The 21,240-nt window shown below is 34.3% G+C and overlaps 3 protein-coding genes across 11 annotated transcripts in view; 1 reads left to right on the top strand and 2 right to left on the bottom strand.

Moving 5' to 3' along the window:
• The window catches only part of LOC107221704 (blastoderm-specific protein 25D), a 37,149-nt gene extending 20,509 nt beyond the window's left edge, over positions 1-16,640 (top strand). For 3 of the 7 annotated variants that reach the window (XM_046733114.1, XM_046733113.1, XM_046733115.1), the window contains 8 exons: positions 5,497-5,505; positions 7,197-7,596; positions 7,686-7,846; positions 7,921-8,005; positions 8,098-8,979; positions 11,320-12,022; positions 12,142-12,242; positions 13,070-16,640. In XM_046733114.1, the coding sequence (XP_046589070.1) occupies positions 5,497-5,505; positions 7,197-7,596; positions 7,686-7,846; positions 7,921-8,005; positions 8,098-8,979; positions 11,320-12,022; positions 12,142-12,242; positions 13,070-13,207 (2,479 nt within the window). In that variant the 3' untranslated portion in view covers positions 13,208-16,640. The other 4 variants (XM_046733117.1, XM_015660798.2, XM_046733116.1 and 1 more) reach the window with 4 other exon arrangements.
• Positions 25-913, bottom strand: LOC124293167. The gene is made up of 2 exons (XM_046733121.1): positions 698-913; positions 25-566 (listed from the first exon to the last, which is right to left on the bottom strand). Exons 1-2 carry the CDS (start codon positions 785-787, stop codon positions 141-143), a joined length of 516 nt encoding a protein of 171 aa, XP_046589077.1. The 5' UTR covers positions 788-913; the 3' UTR covers positions 25-140.
• Positions 16,641-17,894: 1,254 nt separating the features above from the next.
• LOC107221712 (40S ribosomal protein S7) lies at positions 17,895-19,851 on the bottom strand. Of its 3 annotated transcripts, none has more exons than XM_015660809.2 (5): positions 19,697-19,851; positions 18,804-18,974; positions 18,491-18,672; positions 18,196-18,346; positions 17,895-18,014 (listed from the first exon to the last, which is right to left on the bottom strand). In XM_015660809.2, the coding sequence occupies exons 2-5, from the start codon at positions 18,972-18,974 to the stop codon at positions 17,937-17,939; spliced, it is 582 nt and encodes a 193-aa protein (XP_015516295.1). In that variant the 5' UTR covers positions 19,697-19,851; the 3' UTR covers positions 17,895-17,936. The 3 variants fall into 3 exon arrangements, with proteins under 3 accessions (XP_015516295.1, XP_046589074.1, XP_015516294.1); XM_046733118.1 differs by having other exon boundaries at positions 19,657-19,767; XM_015660808.2 differs by lacking the exon at positions 19,697-19,851 and adding an exon at positions 19,516-19,587.
• Positions 19,852-21,240: the final 1,389 nt, after the last annotated feature.

Below are 21,240 nucleotides of genomic sequence, written 5' to 3'. Positions count from 1 at the left end.
TAGGGGACAGGTTTTTTTGCCGGTAGAGTGCGCCACTTTTTAAGAAGCACTCGTTTAAATTCTTACGCGGGAAGTCTTGTTGCTATTGACACCTCTCTGGAAAAAAATATTCTGAGAAATGTGGAATTAAATACAAAGTTTTAGGATTTACATTTAACTTTTCTCTCCGTAGCACTTTTATTAAAACATTTGACTAGAAAATGCCCCCGCATTATTATGAAATTGTTAATTATTTTTTTTGTTAATTCTTTTTTATGCTCGTCACAGCCAACAAAAATTGATATATTTCTTGTCGTATCGTCATTTATATCAGAGATTGTTGAAGAATCATTATTTAATAGCAAGCTACAATTGTTTTCATTGTCGTCATTAGTATGTGATTTTGGCTCAGCTTTCTTCCTCAAATGAACTTTCTGGTATTCATACACATATACACTACCATCTTTTAAAATCTCTCGATCAGTTTTAATCACATTCTCTGGATTAAAGTGTAATTCGCAAATAAAACTGCTAGCTTTTAATTCTTGTCCCAAAGCTGAGCTCCATTTACTACGCAATTCAACATCCTTAAAAGTAATATATATTTTTATATTTAAGCACATAAATAAAAATATTTTTCAAATATTAGAAAACTACATAAATTTTAGAATTATTTGTTAATAACACAAATTTTCAATATTATTTTGAGGTTACTCACTTTTGGTGCTTTGAATAAAGCTACTTTCTCTACATTCTCACTTGCCTTTCGGCCACTAAGACAACCATGAACAGCACAACACCTACCCATTGTTTTCTTAAAATTAATTTTAAATAGATAAATTTTTATTTTATATTTAATTTAATTAATTTTAACATTCGCGAGCTAGTATATGGTGTATGTTTACGTGTAATAATAATAATAACAACGGTACGTCCTGAGTACCTGCGCAGCCAGTGGCAGAAAAGAGAACTATGATTTAGGTTTATTATTGCGTACATTAATACTATGAAAACCCCGATACCGTTCAGACTCCTTGTATCTATACTCCGTGGGTTCAGCGTTGGCAACCTAGAAGATGACGCTGATCGTAGCAGGGGCGTAAGATTATCGTACCTGACGAAAAATTATCGTACATTTTGAAATAACGTAAAAAAGCGTTAGTTATTAATAAAATAATAAAATTAATATTATCGTGAAGTTATATTGCGCCCGACACATAATTTTTTGAATTTTATCATTTTTGCACGGGTGTACCGGGTAGTAGATGAGGCTAAAATTTGTGCGATTCAAAAATTTTACGTAAATCAAAAAGCTCCAAATTTAATCAGTCAATTATTCATATATTTTATGTATATTTTTTTTATTTTTTATTTTATATATATATAAAAGAGTAAACGATTATCCATCGATATTTTTGTCCATCACAAACTAATGACTTTATTCGTTCAATTAGGAAAAAATTCTAGATATTTGAATATTATCGTACAATTGCGTACGATAATGAATCGCTATGGTATATCGTACGTTGGTATGAAATTATCGCACATGTACGATAATTATCGTACGGTTGCCAACACTGGACTAGTTCCTTGTTTTGTACTGCTTTCAACCACGGCACGCCTTTTAGCGCTACAGTCGCGGGCAATTGGTTACACCATAGACTTATAAAGATAGACTGAGCCACGTTCGTATATAAGACCGTGGACCGAGCGCTCCTATAAGAGGTACTGACAATTACATATAAAGGACAGAGATATACCGGGAGTACTGCGCTCTCTTTTCAATCGGCGTCATGGTGGGAGACAACGGAGCAGTGGAATGGGAACAGCTATGGATATAGGCGCATAATTTCGCCTCATTCTCCTCTACCGCCTCGATCCCCGCCACAAATATCGTCAGAGAGAGAAAGGAGTACTCCCGGCATATTTCTGTCCTTCAATTATTTGCTTCAAGCGGCTCATAAGAGCGCTCAGTCTATCTTTATAAGTCTATGGGTTACATTCGCTACACTACTTCGTGGTTATACCATGGTCAGCCCCTTGTAGGGATGGTAAAATCGATTCCGATTCTACCCGAGAATCGATTCTGTGGTCAAAAAACTCGATTCTTTAGATTCGATTCCCAGTTATCAGAATCAATCTAGAATCGATTCTTAGCGATCGATTCTATAATTTATTTTAAAACCGGATCAATGACACTATAGCATCAATATTGAATGAAAAATGGTCCAAAGTATATATCATTATGAAAATATTTTAAATTTAGCGTTCTCTGTGCGCTCGCATCGTTTTCTGACCCTCCTTATTTTTTTTTCTTTTTTTTTTTTTAACCAATCATCTTACAAATATGTATGTTTTTATGACATATATAGTTCATTTTCTTTTTATTTTCACATGGAGATAGCGCCTTCTATATTAAGATAGATATATGCAAATTAGTTGTAATATGTAAAATGTCGCCTAGTCCGGTATGGATTTATTTTACAAAAATTGATAAGGGGAATAACGTAAAGTGCAATGAATGTAATAAAAATTTAACTTATAAAAATAGTACGTCGGCTCTAATTAAACATTTAAAAAAAGTTCATAACATTGAACTACCTAATTCGTCGAATGAATCAAAAAAAAGAAAAATCTTACTCAGAATCGATTCTTTAAAAGAATCGATTCTTGAAATTGATTAATCGATTCTGAGAATCGAAATCTCGGAAAAAAGAATCGGAATCGAGAATCGATTCTTCAGCTCATGTTTCCATCCCTAGCCCCTTGACACAAGGTGCTAAAAGTGGTTCGCATGATGTCCCTCGATTCTGCCGCCAATTCCCACCACTAGTGGCGCTAGTAGTTGTCTGACGAGCTTGCGCGCGGTCAGCGAGGGCAGCGAGCGTGTCAGAAGTCTACTACTAGCGCCACGTAGAGGAACTAAAAAACGGGGATAAGACGCGTACAATTTTTTAGTATACGAGCAGTGGTGAGTGTCAGGCAGTGGTATCAGGGGGCTGCCCAAGATCGACTAATCGATGATTTTGCAATGTGATTGGTAAAAAGTTTTCGATTCAAACTATCGCCTTATAGAGACCGTGCGCAAATTCACACCAGCGCTAAAACGATTCTATTTGTCCCAACCGACGGGCATTTTTCCCTGTCTACGCCAATGACTCAGCCAATCATAAACTTCCGTGGTTACGCCATGGCACGAAATTAACCAATCGTTTTAAAACGTTACAAGCGCCTCCTTATTTTAGGCAGATATTTGTTTACAAAGAATTCAGTCCCCTCGTATGGTTGCATGTTCCTAATTATAGATAGTCAATAATCATCAAATAAGAGCGCGATCCGAAATTCACCTTGAAGTCGATTCCGTTGACCTGGAGTAAAGACCATGATGCTGTAACATGTACGAATAATAGTTTTGGCATATAGCGCAATTGAAGGTAGCCAAGAGGAAGAGGAAGAAGAAGAAGAATAGAGTAGTTTCATCCCTGTAACTTAAAATGTATATCTCTATTTCAGTGATCCCTGTACCCCCCCCTGCCCCTTGCAAGTCGTGTCCATAAAGTTATATCCTCAATAGAGATTGCCGACCTTGTGACTCGTGTGATAAGTTTGGTGGTTTTTGACGATAACTTTAAGCCCCTATATTACCGACAAGTTGGTAATATAGATAACTGTGACTCCCTCGATTCCCCACTTCGCAAACAAATCGTCATACTGGGCCAATAAGGGTTCGTGGTCTTTATAATTTTTCAGTCAACACTGATTACCATATAATCATTAATTTTTGAAGATCAGTTAATTGAACTAATTCTTAATCACATATTATCTCACGATGATGGACAGGATACCTTGAAATGTGGACCTACGTCGTTGACCGCCATACCATTTGCATAAATTGACTGAAGTAACTGTCGATAATCATTGGCAAAAACCTGCTAGTATGGAAATTCTGTATGGTCTAAGGAAAAGCAGGTCGCTAATCAGCTGATTGCTCTTGAACTACCACCTAAAGTTAAAGTAAAGCACGACAGCCACCAGTACGACTGAGGTGCTGACAAGCTATGAGTAACGATTTGCAAGAATAACGATACTCGTCGTCACTTCGTCAATCCTTTACAGACATACAACACTTAGTCACACTTCAGTTGTCACTTATCAAACCTGAAGTGGATACAAGATAATCATTCATTCGGACCAATTACCGTCTAACCGCATTCGTGATAATTAGGTATGCGTGTAGGAAGTTAAGGTTCCATTTAATAAGTGTTCAAAGTTGCACATTGATCATTGTGATGTTTACGTGTTGTATCTGTTATTTTGCTTTCCCGCTTTCCTCTAATAATATTAAAAATGGTGATATATTTCCAAAACATATATAATAACTCATTTAATTCAGTACCGAATATTATTCGACCATTTTTTCCCCCTCAACCTTCGCGTATCTTCTTGTGTTGACAGGATCACGTATTATAGAATTGACACAACTAAAATAGGTACGCACATGCATATCTATATGTGTGTGACCTTGGATTCATTTCCACTGGTAATAAATCTACTTCCTTGACCACAACCCGACACAATCTACACAGTTTATCACAGCTCGTCACTCATAAGCTTTTCTAATTTCTCTTCTCAATACTCCAGACATTTAGATTTCATACTCTGAATGAGGTCTCGATCATCATCATAAGATTGAAGCTCACTGTGCTATTTATAAACGGAATACTTACATTGCCACCGTGCTCGCTATGCTATTTATAAATAAAATATTTACATTATCATAATAATGGACACAATTTTTTTCCATTTATAATTATAATAATAAATTGATGTGTAACTTGAATACTTGGATAACTCGAGAAAAAGAAATCTTCAAAAACAAAGACTTTGAATTTTCCCATTTGTAGAAAAGAATTCCACAGATATTTTGATGATATATATTTATTGTGTTTCAAACTTTCAGGCCTGTGATAATTAGTTGCTTCATCTGCGGTGAACAATATTCGAAAGTGCTTGAGAAAATTTTCTTAGGACGATGCGATGGAGGGAAATTGTACAGATCCTTACGAACAGCAACTTTTAGCCGTATTTGAGAGTTGTCAAACAAAGGGACAGACACGCCTCAATGAAAATGGGCTACGATTATTGTGTGAGAAATTGCAACTTGAGGAGCAGGGAAAAGAGCTGATATCATGTCTCCTGGAGCAAACCGAAACTGATAAGTCTGTGTCCTTTTACGAATTCCGCGATGGCCTTCTTGCTTTATTAGGAAACGCTCAAGATGGAATCTCCAGTTATTCGGACCGTGAATTTTCCAACGGTGACTCGTTACAGAGTTTAAACTCTACCAAGTTAGCCAATAAGAGATACGGACGGAAGTCCAAACCAAAAGATCAAAATGCAGATATTGTGGACTTTCAACACCAACATTTAGGTAGGGATAAAGAATTTCAATTTTATGTACAATTGTGGAAAACAAAACTTTTGGTTCAGATGGCGCAAGGAATGAAATGTGGAGAGGCGTCGATGGTCTTCTCAATCAGGATATTAAAATAGATGAACAGAGGCTAAGAGAAATATGGGCAAAAATTAACTTGGGTTTGGATCGACAAGAGATGCCCATCGTATCGCAATACATCGGCATTCCTTTACTTCCTAAACAGGTATAATAACTGAAATTATTCTGAATGAAGACGAAGAGAATGATTTAAATTTATGAACATGTTTTCAGTAGGTTGTTTCACCGAACATCGATACTTTGTATTAATTTTATTATGAGATAGTTGTATATTGGTAATTATCAAATTATTATATTCGTTAGCTAACAAGGTCTTAGATCATTGATGCGTAATTTCAAATTACTTCAAAATGGGACAAAATTTAATAGAATCGTTCGATTTCATTCTGTTTTCTACAATTTATCATTTAAAGACTTATTTTTATCATATTGGAATTGTTAAATATTTAATTTGACAACATTGCACTGATATTAGTCATAATCAACAAATGGCAGTACTGAATAGACTACTGAAAAAAAAAAAGTGTTAGTGAGTTTGTAAAATATAGTATTCTAAATAAACCGAGTCTGTATAGCGTGAACTTGATGCAATCTAGTAAACTATGTTTGATTTTGAAACAATTTCTAATCAACCATCGATTTGCAAGGTTTTCTTTTTAATTCTAGTATTTTCAATTTTCGCATTCTTAAACAAATCTTCATAGCTTACGGATATGTAATTTTCGAAATGCTCAATGCGCAACGGTCTCATGATAAAATGAATAAAAAGCACTGATATTTGTCCAACCATCTACAATAACTACAACACCTTTGGCATTTTTTTTTTCAGACATTGGAGCAAATATTTGAAAAACTCGATATGGATCACGACGGACAAATTACTCTCGAAGAGTTTTTGTTGATATTCAGCAACCCCAAAATGCTGCACGAGCAACTCAGCTCCGGGTGGAATGCTGGCTTTCGAAATGACATCATGAAACAAGACTCTGAGAAAGAAAGTATCCAAATCCGCGGCCCTCATCACACCGGGTAACAGTTGAAATCAATATGGAATGTTTTTGGAAAAGCAAGTTAAATTAATTTGGGTGAAATCCTTCAGTCGATGATAACTGAGAATCGAAATTTAATTGAAAATGTCATATGTTACATTCTTAAGATCTTTTTGATAAAGAAAAATGTTTCACAAAATTTTGGCAATGTATTACAGACGTATATATTAGTTTTATTGTTTAATAATAAGATACGCTAAACAATAATAACCTGCATAAGAAATAAGTTTGGTAAATGATTTCAATTAAATATTTAGCTATGCCCGAAGCAGCACAGTCGTGGATATGTGGGAAGTTGCTGGCGTTCCTGATGCAGCCACATTTTTGTCAGAACTTGGGTTCACCAGTCCAGACATCAGCCTCACGGAGCTGACAAATGTGCTCTGCGAAGAGTTGAAAAGCCTCCGGGATGAGTCCGATAACAGAGTGATGGGGACTCACATTAGTTTGTTGAAAGGAGCACTTGTACTGTATCAGGAAGAGGTCAGAAGTCTCAAGTAAGTCTGCTCATCTTGTCGAATGTTATAATTACTAATTTTCCAAATGTTCAGTCGTCATGAATCAGCATTATATATGAAATTAATTTCATCTACTGTTTACATCCGAGATTTATTTATAGTAACTAATTTCAGCACTTTAGTGGAACATTTAAGTGGGGAAAGAGACAAGTTACGAGGGGATATAGCAGAAGCGAACCAAAGAGCGACTTTGCTGGCTCAAGAAGTAGATGAACATCATATCTGCTTGGAAAAGTCGAGTCAGAACCAGATTAAGCAGCTGGAATTAAAGAACGCGGAAATTCTCAAGGACCTAACAGATCAGCTTACTTCCGAACGCGAGTCTAATGCTGCTACCTTGAGATTAATGGACCAGAGGCTGCAAACGCTTCAACAAGAAGACCAACGTATCAGAACTGAGCTAGCCAATGTCTTGTCTGAGAATCACACATTGGAGACTGAAAATCAAAATTTATCGGAGCACCTTTCCAAGCTCAGATCGTCAAATAATCAGCTGCAAATGCAGATACAAACACTGGTTGCTGAGCACGACGAGGTATGATTCAAAATATACGTAAAAATTGTTTGTTTTCAGTCACTTGTGTCGTAATTCATGGTCCTTTATCCTAAAAATTCAATTTCTAGGTCGAAAATGTTGAAGTGAAAGAAAATGAGGTTCTGGTTTCCCTATTAGTTCGCATAAAAAAGCTTCAGTCTGACAACGCTGCACTACGAGATCAAAATGACGAACTTACGTCTGAGCTAGAAGTGATGAAACATTCTGAGTCCGATGTCCAAAGTTCTGGGTAAGTAACGTTGAGTGTTTTGAATTGTGTCCAATTTAGAAAAACAACTCACAAATTCTATCAATATTTTACAGAAATTTGGATATAATTGATTCAAAAGATTTGACTGCTAGGGTGGCTGAGTTGGAGGCACTTTTAGCATCGAAAACTATAAGAAACGTGAGTAGTTTGAAGAATTTCAGAAAAAAGATTTACCATATATATTCAAACCATCATCACGTAATTCATTGTTTATAAAAAAAATTTTGTAGAAGGACATTTCAATCGGATCGAACAATTTGAATGCAGTCATTGAAACACAGGAACAGCAGTTAGTGGAACTGCGAAGTGTCCTTGAGAAATTGAAAAAAGAACTGGTCAATGTTGTGACAGAAAAGAAAAACAATTGCACACTCGACAACTGTTTGCTGAAAAATAGAATGTTGGATGTGATTTGCAGAATAGATACGAATTTATCGCCACATCCCCAAGAAACAGACTCTATTAAAAGTTTAGCAAATGAACTTGAAGCTGAAAGTGCACAACTAACGAATGAATGTAGTAGAGACTTTGTGACAAATAGGACAGACAAGGGGAAAGTCGATAGGAAAGCACTTGGCAACGACGATATAGTTAAAAATACTGATAAGAACTTTAATAACTTAGACATGAAAACCATGTCCAAAAACAAAATGACTGGCCTACGCGATTATCCACCACGCCGAGATGAAAATGGTTCTGATCAATCAAAAATCGACAGAGAGAAGAGCAATGTTTTCTACAATGTAAGGCAGTCATCTGAAAAAGCTGAAAATTCGAAAGATTGTACAGACTTTGATAAAGTTACAGACATTTTGCCAGAGGTGGAAGAGAAGTATGTTAATGAGAAAAAGCAGCTTAGTGAGCGCTGCACAGAATTAGAGAGAAGTTTGGATTTGTTAAGAACTGAGTATGAACAGTGCGAAGACTATTGGGCTGGAAAACTCGAGGAAGAAAGACAATTGTTTGAACAAGAGCAGCGAATTAGCGATGAAAAATTCTCTGAGCTTATTGCTAAAATGGCTGAATACGAAGAGCAATTTGGCAACAGTGATAAAACCCACAATGACGGTCGCTTGTCACCTATTGAAGAACGATTCAATCTTGAGCAACAGGTGAGAAACAATATTGAAGTCTATTAATTAAGGATGAATAGGTCACATGGTCCGAATAAAAAATTATGAAAAAAGTCATCTATAAAATCTGCATTAATGTTATTTACTCTAATGATGATGAACATGAGTGAGGCAACATCTCTACTATGTAGTAGAAATGTATTTTGAGAAAAGTTAATTTATGGAAGCTGATATATAAAAAATTTGATAAAAGGTTTTCTAATCGGGATGTTTAAATTATTAATCTCACTGGTATTTAATCGGATTGTAATGTCTTAGGGTTAATTTGTCATTACAGAAATATGTAGATAGCCTGAATTTTTTTTCACTAATAGCTATCTCCGGTGTGATTAATTTGCATATTATAACTGTACTATAATATTTATTTATTTATAAAGATCAACAGGTATAAATTGCCAATTACAAGGAAAGTATATACAAAATATAAAACACCTGATGATGGGTGACGCACTTACAAATGAAAGACAAAGATTAATGATAAAAAGATGCAGTCGATAACTGTAATGGACGTTTCAACGTCTTAAGATTTGAATAGCTTGGTAACTTATACGCAGTGGTCTACCGGGGCCTCCTTACCTTGTTAATTATTGCATAATAGATAACATTATTTGTAGAAAAGCTATTGATTAAAGTTTTCGGCTCCCTTAGATTGTAGGACAGTGATCTATGTTGAAATAAGTTGAAAACTTCTGGGCTGTCTTATAAAGAGAATATAATTATAGTTGTGAATAGATTTCAAGGCTGGCAGTTTCAAAGAAAAACAATTTCAGAGTGGTGATGTTCATAATAAATCATAGGTCGACCTTGCTTGTATTATATGGTATGGGGTGGTCCTTGAATAGATCATTTTTGAAATTCTACTGTCCTACCCCCCAAATCGGGTCCAAATAATTCAAAAATAATTTCCTACTTTTCTGATTTTGATCTCAACTCTAATCCTTTCTGTTAACAGGATGTATTTTCCCATTTAAAGTACACGTGTTTCGAACACATTCTCACTATATGTTTTATTGTAAGAGTAATAATGTTCAAAGAAATTTGTAACTGCGAGGTCTTAGTGGGCGTTGATGCTACTATTTGAGAAAAATTTCACATTATCATACCAGGAAAATTCGACAAATTACACACCTTTGAAAGGTGACCTTTTTTTTTTTGTTTAAAGATAGTGCAATTTGTCTAGATTGCCTGGTATGATGACGCGATTTTTTTCTCAGATAAGACCATTGATGCCAACTAAAATCTCGTAGTTAGAAATTTTTTTAAAAATTATTATTCTTGCAATAAAATATATACTAAAAATGTGTTCGAAACACGTGTATTTTAAATGGGGAAATCCATTCTGTTGGCAGGAGGGTTTCAAGTTGAGGTAAACATCTGAAAAAATTAGGGAATTATTTTTGAATTATTTGTATCTGATATGGAAGGTAGGATGGTCGATATTAAAAAATGACCCTTTTAAGAATCACCCGAATATACATCTTAAAAATTTATGGCAAACAGATTCACGCTTCTTCAGGGTGTCGAATAATCTGAAAAAATTTTTTCAATTCTCTAATTTGATGAAATTTAATACAACCCTTAAAAAGTCATAAAATGTCATGAAATTTTACTAATGAACCTGAAAATTTTATTTTTAGGGTATTAGTAACTCAGGTTTCAGAAATATACAGAATATTGATACACGTTTACATTTTTTTTAATTTTATGTTGTTAAGGTAATGTAAAAGTCGAAAAATTGAGGTGTTAATGCCAAGTTGCTAGCTATACTCTGAATATTTGGAAAATCAGATTTAGAAATTTTGTAATGTAGTTGTGGAGCGTCAAAAACGTCATGAAAAAATCCATATTTTGTTCTTGAATAAACCTTGAATGTCATAAGTTCCTAGTCCTCGAAGAAAGTAAACACACTGTTCTTCACGTCAATCTAATAATACGGGTAATATGAAATTTCTTGAATGTTATTTAGACAATTTTTGAGGATCTGGTCAGTGACCTAAATGAGCGCAAAGACATTAGAACTGCATTAAAAACACCAGAGTTAAATAATTTTTTTATGTTTTGATCTTCGACTCTTTTCTCAAATTATTGATATCCGAACTTGGGTTATTTTAATTTGCTTGAAACCATTTCTGTAACATAGTAGATGTATTTTTGCAGTCATGTTCACCATCATTAACACAAGTAACACAGCTGGAGATTATGTAAACAGTTGTTTTTTCTTTTCCAAAGTCTGATTTAAAGGGTATGGCCCACTCATTCTTCAATATTCCGTGAATAAGTTTCCACCGCTTGTAACATTGAGAATAATTTTTATTACAGTATACAAATTTGGAAGAGGAATTCAGCGAATGGAAGTCTGAGATGCAAAAGGAGCTGACGAAAAAAGATCAAGAGATTCACGATTTGCGGGAAAAATTACAAAGGGGCAATCGAATTCTGACTGTAGAAACTTCAGTGCAGTGCCCAGAGGAATTAGCTTCACATTCTAATTCGACAACTGGTATGAGTGAAGTCGTTGTTCATGGGAAAAATTTATCATCCTCGAAAATCACTTCCTATGACACTGATTCTCACGTGCTGAATGATTCGCTTAAACTCAAGCGCTTGACGGAATCTGAAAGTCCGTATGCTGAAGTGTGCACGTCTCGACCAGCAAGTATTTTGCCCTGCCTGCACGGCTGTAGTTGTTATCAAATACAGTCCTACTCTGTTGCTGAAGGTATGTGTCGAGCTCACAGGGATGAACTGAGACGATTGCATCAATTGAAAATCAATCTCGATACCGAATGCAGTAATTTAATAAAACAAAAGGAAGTCTTGATGCAGGAAATACTGAAACTTCAAAGTCTTCGAGCCATTAGCTGTTCCTGTACAAAAACAATCACTGGAGAACAGGCTTGTCGCATTGATCTGAACGTACTTCAAGCGCTAAACGCGCGATTGCAGTCGCAAGAACAAAAGTGTCATCATCTTCAAGTATCCCTCAAACAACAGCAACAGTATACAGATCGAATTTTACATCGTAGGTCTCCATCAATCGTCTTGTTTAGTCTATACTATTTTTTTTATCTAAGTAACGGGTTCTGATTATGAAATTTTACATTAAACATTACTTCAAGTCTCCATCTTCCATGATTTCAGAAACCTGGAAACAACATCGAAACGAAATTGCAGACTTACAATTCCTATTGTGTGGTACCCAAGAAAAGTTACAACAACATTTACAAGCGTATAAAGAACAGGTTTGCATACTTTTAAAATCATTCGCGGTTGACTAGTTAGAATTTTACCTGAGATAATGATTTACAATTGAAGAAGATTTAGCTGGACTGACTGTATTAAATTTAGGAAACGCGAAAAAATGACTTAAAAAAGGTTTAACACTGTTGTTTGCGCTAATCACGTTGAAAAAAGTTGAAACAACATCCTTCCTGGATTTCGTCATAGGAATGAATTTGAGGAAACACAAATAACACAATTTGCGACATTAATAATTTGAGAAGTAGTCTTTGATACAATTCCGATGTATGTCATTCATTTTCCTTACGAACCAGATTCCCACAAACTGTCCAAGAACATACAAGAAATTTTACATTATACCATAGTTATAGCGCATGCGATAACAGTTAGTAAATTTTCTTTGAAACAATCTCTGGCCATTTCTAAGGTGAACAAAGTAAGCCCAAGATCCTCAGAATTAGATCAAAAACGCCAGAGTTTAATTATTTTGAACAGTCTCACGCGATATCGAGTCTGTTCTCGAATTGTTGATATGTTAGTTTGTGTTCTTTGATTTGTTGAGAATCATTTCCGGGACATAATAGGGATGTTGATTCATTTGTATTCACTGTCATTGGTATAAACAAAATTGCTAGGGGTTTTAAAACTATTTGTTCTCTTTTTTCAACTTTCCATTCAAACAGTCCGCCTGGTTGATTCTTAAATGAAATGAACTAATTTTGCTATACATGTCGCACATGAACATTTTTCCAGTTCCTTTAGACATTTTTGTGAAATTCGCAATGCACTTGTAATACCAAATTTTTAACTAAAGTAATGATTTCACCAGGCCGAGAACTTAGCACGGGCTGACATGCTGGCTAAAGATTTATATCTCGAAAATTCATACCTGATGGCGAGTGTGGAACGTCTGGAGCAGCACTGCCACGTGTTGACACAATATAGTACCGAATCTACATCGGTATGACACTCGAGTGGTGGTCTAATACACGTAATACCATAGCTCGGCGATACGCAAGATGCTGGTATTGCATAGTGTTCACCGATATTAGCAATAATTCTGTGAGAACGATCGATTAGTAACTCAGGAATTAATTAGGTCGAAAAAATCAGTTCTCCACTTCTCGATCAAATACCACTCAATGTTTATTTATTTGAGCTTCTACTTACAGCAAGATAAAACGTATTTGATGAGTTTGGTATGAATGTACTGATAAATCAAAGGCAGATCTCTCAGGGTCTTTTAGAATATTAATAGAAACCTCCAAGTAGTCTAAGCGATTATGCAAGATAAATTGTCGTGTTTAAATTTTATCATTCGATGATGGTAGTCAAAGTTATAACGCCTTAAATTCCCGATCTTTTTTGGGTTAATCTAGTTTGTTGAATTCTATTAAGAAAATCGAAATCGAAGATGAAAGACTTAAATGTCGTAATATTCTAGTGAAATTTATTACGTATCCCATGTTTGGACACTGTGTGTACCGACATAATACATTAGTAATCTTGATATACGGAAACATTCATAATTATTTTTCCAAACAAGTGATATATCGTGTTTAACATTTATTTATTATATTTTCAATCATTCTGTGTCTAGTAATTAACATCAACTATTATTCAGACCATCGCTACTTAAAGACAAACCAAAGGTTTATAAATCTTAATATAACGGATTCCCATTTAATATTGCAACAAATTATTTATAATATATCGTATTATAATCATATATATATATATATATATATACATTTGATATAAACAGAAAATAAATAACAGTTTTTTTATATTGCAGAAACGATTCGCTAGACAAAAATTGTTGCTAAAATATTAACACCTAATTTCATAGGCCCTGTAAAGATACGTATGCATTTGCGATTATAAAAATATCCGACACGTATTTATGTACATACATACTTTTGTATGCAGGGTCATTTAATTGTGCTGAACGAAGCATTGACCCTGTAGTGACTGATGATTGAAGAAAAAAAAATCTGAAACTGAAAACTATTAACCTCTTTCAAAATCGGTTATTCTTTTTTTTTGTGAGAAATTGGTGTCAAAACTTTGAATACTCTACCGAATTTTTTTTTCCGAGTTCAATAAAATGGGTAAAAAATATTGGCAGTGTCATTTCCCATTATGAAAGTTAGGTATCACCTGTTACTGTGAATCAGAACTTTCTATCTTCAGTATTTTCTGTTCATAGCAAGTGTTAATTAGTGTTAAAATCCCTACGTAATCGCCATTGTCTCAGTATTTCAATACTTATATCCTTAATATTTCAGGCCTAGTTTGTTGTTCAATTATAAAATACCGTAGCTGCTGAAATAGCAAGAAACTAACTTGAAATCAGATGAAAATTTTCTAAATATTTTTGACCAAGTTGGAGATCTCTTCCCCATAGAAATTTATTATTATATCTACAGGTCATATTAAAACAGATTGCGAGTTCTTTCACTTCTTAATTAATGACATGTGCACCTAATCAAAAAAAAAAATTTGAACATCGAATTTGGCGACTATGTATTATTTGTTTTTCATAATCATTAAATATTTAAATACTGTAAATATGTATAAAAATGCGATTTAGTACTGCAAATTACTATGATAATAATAAGAATATGAGAATACAAAACAATTATTCATCGCACCCAAAAAAATAAGTTTTGTGTAAATTAAAACTATATTTATGAACTTATTAGGGTCTAGCATTCTATTGAACGAAATAAACAATTTTAATATGATTGTTAATACTAATTACGTCTTTTTTGGTGCACAACTTTCGTCAGCATTGTCGCATATATGATTATACATATACATGAGAAGTTGTAGATATTGTCAAATTGATCTATAAAATTTAACACCAAAATTAATGTTTGCCTTAAACAGCAATATTTATATGTTTACCGTTGCGAGTGTGAGATTTTAATTGATATAATTACGTTCCACAAACTAGTTTATCAAATTAAAATCTTAGTATACAGGCTGACTATGTAATAATACGCAATCTATGAAATTATACAAGGGATGTTTAGTACTGTAAATTGTTATTATTACTCATCTGATGAAAACAATCATATTGTAAACTTTACCGAAGGTCGAAATATAGCTGTTAGTCTAATTAGGTAATACACTGCAAACAATATTTTTGCACTGCATCATACGTTCTGTATTGATTCAACAATTATGTTAATAATCATTCAACATTCCAAAAAATTGAAGTATTAATTACGAGTAATAAAATAGTGGATCTTGTATATAGTGCGGGTCATTCAATTTTTTTTACATCCAAATAATCAACTATAATGTCTACTAATTCCTGATATATCTTGATCAATGAATACAAACAATGATGCCCATTAAATTTACGTAATATCGTAAAGACATAGGTGAAATTTATGTAATGAATCTTACAAATAATTGCTATGTAATTTGAGGAAAATTTATAGCCAATATGTATTCTGCACTGTATTGAAGTTTCATAACAAGCTTTATTTGTATTATTGAAGCTCAAGTTTTCAAGGATATTTCATTGAAATTTGACGAAGTCGTATGGTTTTCATTTTTTGTTATATATATATACATTTTTTTTTAGATCCAAGCATCTCCTTGTCAGTTTGACTTTCAAATAATTACTTATATATATCGAGACACGAATCAGAGTGTACGTTTAATTAATTAAAGTAGCTACAGAATTAAGTATATCACATGACAGTAAGGTAAAATTATAAATTGGTAATTAAAGGTAGCCGAATGTAAGGTTTATCACCTGCTCGGACTACTGAAAATAATGTGCGCCAAATTTATAAATATCGAAGAATTGTGGTTGGTCTGCTTGTGTAAAATCCTATAAAATATGTCAAATTCACAATACCAACCAGAAAATGAAATGTTATGAAGATTATTTTCGAAAATTCATGTATTATTAGCTGAGAATTGCAGAGGTTGCCTAAGCAATATGTAGAATATTTATACAACACATCTTGGAGTAATGTATAAATTTTTTCATCATTATGCAAGATATTTTTGAGGATATGGCACCATGTGGTGAAACAGACACAGTATTGGAAAATCGACTATATGTGAACATTCCTGAAGTTAGTAGTTAACAACTAGTTATTGTTACACCGTTGTAACCACGGTCTTAGACCGTGGTTGTAACTTAAAACTAATTCTTGGTGAAGTTTTCGGTTGTGTTAGTTTGTACATACCTATATAACGCTTAACTCCGTTGTGCCTTCATTTTTACGCGATTATTATAAATGTTATCTGTTGTACATATCTGTATTACAAACAAAAAAAGTTTCTATAATTTTATAATACGAATATTTATTAAGCTTACGTATTATTACGTGCATTTGCCTCATGAGTTGTAATAAAATGAATGATCGTACAAATATGTATTTCAATCTTATTGTAATTCTTACGAGTTTGTTGGAATTTTTTTCAAGAATTAAGCAAATTCATGCTGTGCATGTGGGATTATAACGAGTTAGTACCTGTAAAAAATGGGTGGATTATGGGAATTTGTCTCAACAAGCAGTTGTCAAATACGATTGACATTTGTTCTATTCAAAAGTATGTAAATCTCACTTCATTCGCATTCTTTTGATTTTCACTCTAGTCAAGTAGAAGCATTGTTATCGACAATAACAGGGTGCCCAGCGATATCAAAATTCAAAAATACCGTGTATTCGCGGTTAATTTTTTCAAAACTTCTGTATATTCGTATATAATGATTTCTAAGGCGTTTGTGCGTCATTACGATGTAATCAACATTGAACACAGTCATATTCGACGACGTGTAGAACTAATGAATTCGGGTGGAGTCAAAAATGGAGAAAAATCAGAAAATAAAAGGGATACAATATCGAATTTTCAAACACGCGAAAGTTTTATTTATTTTTATTTCATAGAATTTCAGAATGTAGAACGCCATAATACAGAACAGTCAGAACGAAAGGTAAAGAATAGAAAATCATAATATAGAACCGTCACAATACTGTTGTATTCTTCTTCGCTGTGACAATTTTATATTGTAGCTCTCTATACTCTACTTTTCTACATGCTGACATTGTTGTTTCGACTTTTTACGTATTTAAAAAATTCTATGAAATTTATTTTCACGTTCGTGAAAATACGACATCGTGACTATTTATTTTTAAAAATTCGTTTTTCAGCAAGTGAATGTAGAAACGCGAATTTCAACGCGAATTCCCGATTTCTTTGAGAATTTCAAGTACAACTCCCATATTTTCAAGGGCACTTTGAAATTCCCAGTTGCTGGACACCCTGAATAACGTCAAACAATTGCCATTTTGTTAAACAAAATGTAAATCCAGCCATTTTTAAGATATCATAGGCATTGCAAAACATGCCACCAAGCGAAATAGTTGACGCTGTCAGTAACAATGCTCCATATTATTGAATTCTAATGAGAAAATACGCAGATGAAGCTCAATATAGATACTTTTGAATAAACAGAAAACCAACCGAATTGAACAACTGGTTTTCGAAATATAAATTTCCAAAATGCAGTATGAACCCAGTTTATCAGCTGTTAGCTCACGTTTTATGATGGGCTAATATTACCCAAGTTGTTCCTAATGGTTATAAGGAAAAATTCTATGGTTAATATCAAAAAGACTTTGTAAATTTTCTTTGTTTTTATTGGAGTGACAATTTGTAACTTATTACAAGTAGGGTTCAGGAAATTCAAACGTTACGTCACGACCCGTAAGTTTCTTGTAGACCGAAGCAAAAGTATCCACCTGTGAATTTTAATTGATAAGAAAAAGAGTAAGTAAAAATCTATATTACAGATTAGTTTATAAAAGTAAATAAATTAAGTCAGCAAGTTATTCTAGTTGAAATCATAAACTCGAGACCATTTGGGAAAAATTGTTAAGAATTTACGTAATCAGTTAAAATGAGATTCTCAAATTTCAATACCTTATGCTCAATATTTGTCTGTTCATTCTTGTCTAGATGAACTTTGATGAGCTGCGAGCCATCCAGCTTGACGCGAATACGTTTACCTACAATTTCAGCAGGGAACACCAAATCCTCCAAGAGAGAGTCATAAACTGCCGTAAGAGTTCGGCTAAGACAAACAAACGGTAAATTATGAAGAATGGTGAAAAGAGATTGAAAGATAAGACATTTAACAGCCATGGTGAAGTTGTGCTAGAATTGCAAGTGTTCTTATTGACAATTACAAGTGGCCAAATAGTCATGCTAGATATACCTTCTAGGACGCTTCTGCTTGTTCTTGGTACGAGTCTTTCTTGTTGGTTTGGGAAGGATCTTCCTCTCGCCAACAAACATGACATGCTTTCCAGAAAACTTCTTTTCCAATTCGCGTACTAGACGTGTCTGTATCTTTTGGAAAGCCTTCAACTTCGGCATCGGTACATAGATAATGATTGACTGTAAAACGAACAGAAATTGCCAATTTTATGACAGCTGTAACACTTCTGATATGCAGAATAATCTGACCACATTATAAATCTAAGATATGGATACAAATAGGGCTCATCATAAATCAACATTAACTGTACCTTCTTGTTGTTAGTTTCTATTTCCCTTGCCTTGGTGATGTAAAGTTCGCGCAGTTGGGACTTAAGGTCACTATTCATCTCCAGCTCAAAAAGGGCTTGTGAGATGCTAGTTTCGAACGGGTCAGCCTCAGCGCCCCCGCTCTTCATTATTTTGGCGCTAGCCGTAAACATCTGAAAACAAGATATGACAGAAATGAGCTCAAATTGTTTGACCGTAATCAAATAACTCTGTAATAATTTGACTCATTTTTCCTACAACTCTGTTAGTAGTCAGATACTCAACTTGAGAGTAATCTATTAGATAAAACATACATAGATGCAGTATCTACATACAGAGGTTACTTCAAGTTATAAGTTAACTTTGTTGTCATGTAGACAGACTGAAATTTGAAACCAGAGCTTATTAATACATTTAAAATTCAAGCCTATAGAGCATAGTCAATGTTAATGGAATTTGGTTCTGTTGTTTATTTGAGGAGATCTAAACCGAAGTGTCAAGTGAGGGAGATTCTGCTCCACGTTAATATTTACGGGATCCGTTCAGGTTAGAAAATTGTTTACGATATTTACGAGAGATTGATGGTAAATATAGAGCTATTGTAACCAGTCTACAGGAATCTGCTGATGGAATATCAACTTTTGACCGAATGGAAACGATAAAACATAATACAATAGAACATGTTGCAACTAGTTGTACCCGGGAGATTCACACATTTTGGAAATATTTTAGCGGACGGAATCCGTCTGTATCACTCCACGGTCGAGGCATCCGTCATAAATAAGACACTGTTAGAGTAAAGATAACGTCAGTCAACGTTGAACAAGTCACATTTTTAAATTTCCTAAATATCACCTTATAATAACCTAAAGTCACAATTAAACACTCTTCGTACCTTGCTGTGCTCGCAGTTCGCGTGAAAGAGACCAGCACGAACCTAAAGTTGATCATTTGTGATGTTTATTTTTTAGATCTAGTCACCACTGCACTTTCCTCGGGTTTTCAATTCTGGGTGTGTTCTTAAATTTGGCACCAGTATACTGTACCTCAAAATTCCCTAGCAGTGAAACAGAACTATCCAATTCGATAGTGCAACAACGATGCAGATAGTGATGAGAGACCGAAGTGAGGATTTCAGATGAGTCTTAAGGTGGCATTTCATGTGCAGAAAAAGGCGGCAGCAGTTTAGTAACTTACTAGATGTTGATAACATCTGTCTAGTGATTTGACGCAGCAGCAGCACTGTTCATAAAGGGTATGTTCTGATATACACTGCGAGCACTGTAAGGTGTGTCGTCAATTTAGTATACTGCGAAGCCGTTCCTGTATAGTTAGCTATACTGGTTACTGCTTAAAACGGAACGCAGTACAGTATACTGTGATCGACATTTTTTGGCGTTACTTTCATTTCATACATAATATTTGTTTCACATTGCAATAAACATAATTTATTCAAATTTTCCATTTTTGTTTTTACCGGCCGATATTTTTAAATGACAATATTCAATAATAATAATTATCAATAGTGGAAGCTGTTAAATTTCTGAACGCTGTTGATCACGTGATCAAAGCACTGAGAGCACCTTACCTCGAAAGCACCAGTATTCACAGTAGAAAAATGGCGATGATTTATGACGTCATATATTTCCCTAGGATACTGCGACTGTATACTGTCCGTCTATAACGGAACGAATTTCTCCCCAGTAAGAGCACTGAACAGTGCTCGCAGTGTATATCGGAACATACCCAAAATGTCTTGTGTTTACTGCTCTTGCCTGGTCACACATACACTTTAAGTGGGGGTTTTAAGACGTGTTGACACAGTGCTAGAAATCGGACCGATTTCTCGGACCGAGAAAAAGTTACCAGAACTCATATCGTGTATACAGCAAACTCGGACATAAATCGTGAATCGATAACGCGGATGGAAAAATGGATCGCGTCCCATTATTCCGTACTAGCTGCGGCATTCACTCCTGTTCTAATTCAGGCAGTCAATTGCAGATGATTGCAAAGTTTGAATCACGGATGTGTGCATTTCAAAGGTAAATATCGAATATAAAAGTGAAAACGTATCAACTATTAAAGCAATAGCAGGCACTTTTTGAAATTTTTTTTCTTATCCGTCATTTCATATGATACAGTATCTGGATCCACATGAAAATTCCAAAAATAAATAGAATTAATAGAAATGCATTAACTAATATATAGGAATGGGAAATTACAATATTAAACAGAAAACGTTCGAGTTACCTTTTCGAGCACAATAGAGGTTATGATTCAATCGCTTTATCTATTTAGGATCCTGCACTGTTGGTAGCATGTAAATAATTACCATTCAACTTCACGTTTTCGCCCGCAGCGCTGTCTGGTTTCCTCCGAGCGCAAAATGATGCTGAAATTTAAGTTACTAAACCTGTATCCGAGAACTCGGACTGA

The sequence above is a fragment of the Neodiprion lecontei genome, chromosome 2, assembly GCF_021901455.1.
Source record: "Neodiprion lecontei isolate iyNeoLeco1 chromosome 2, iyNeoLeco1.1, whole genome shotgun sequence".
Taxonomy (NCBI): Eukaryota; Metazoa; Arthropoda; class Insecta; order Hymenoptera; family Diprionidae; genus Neodiprion; species Neodiprion lecontei.
Note: the sequence above shows the minus strand (reverse complement) of the source record. Positions and strands in the feature narration are given on the sequence as shown.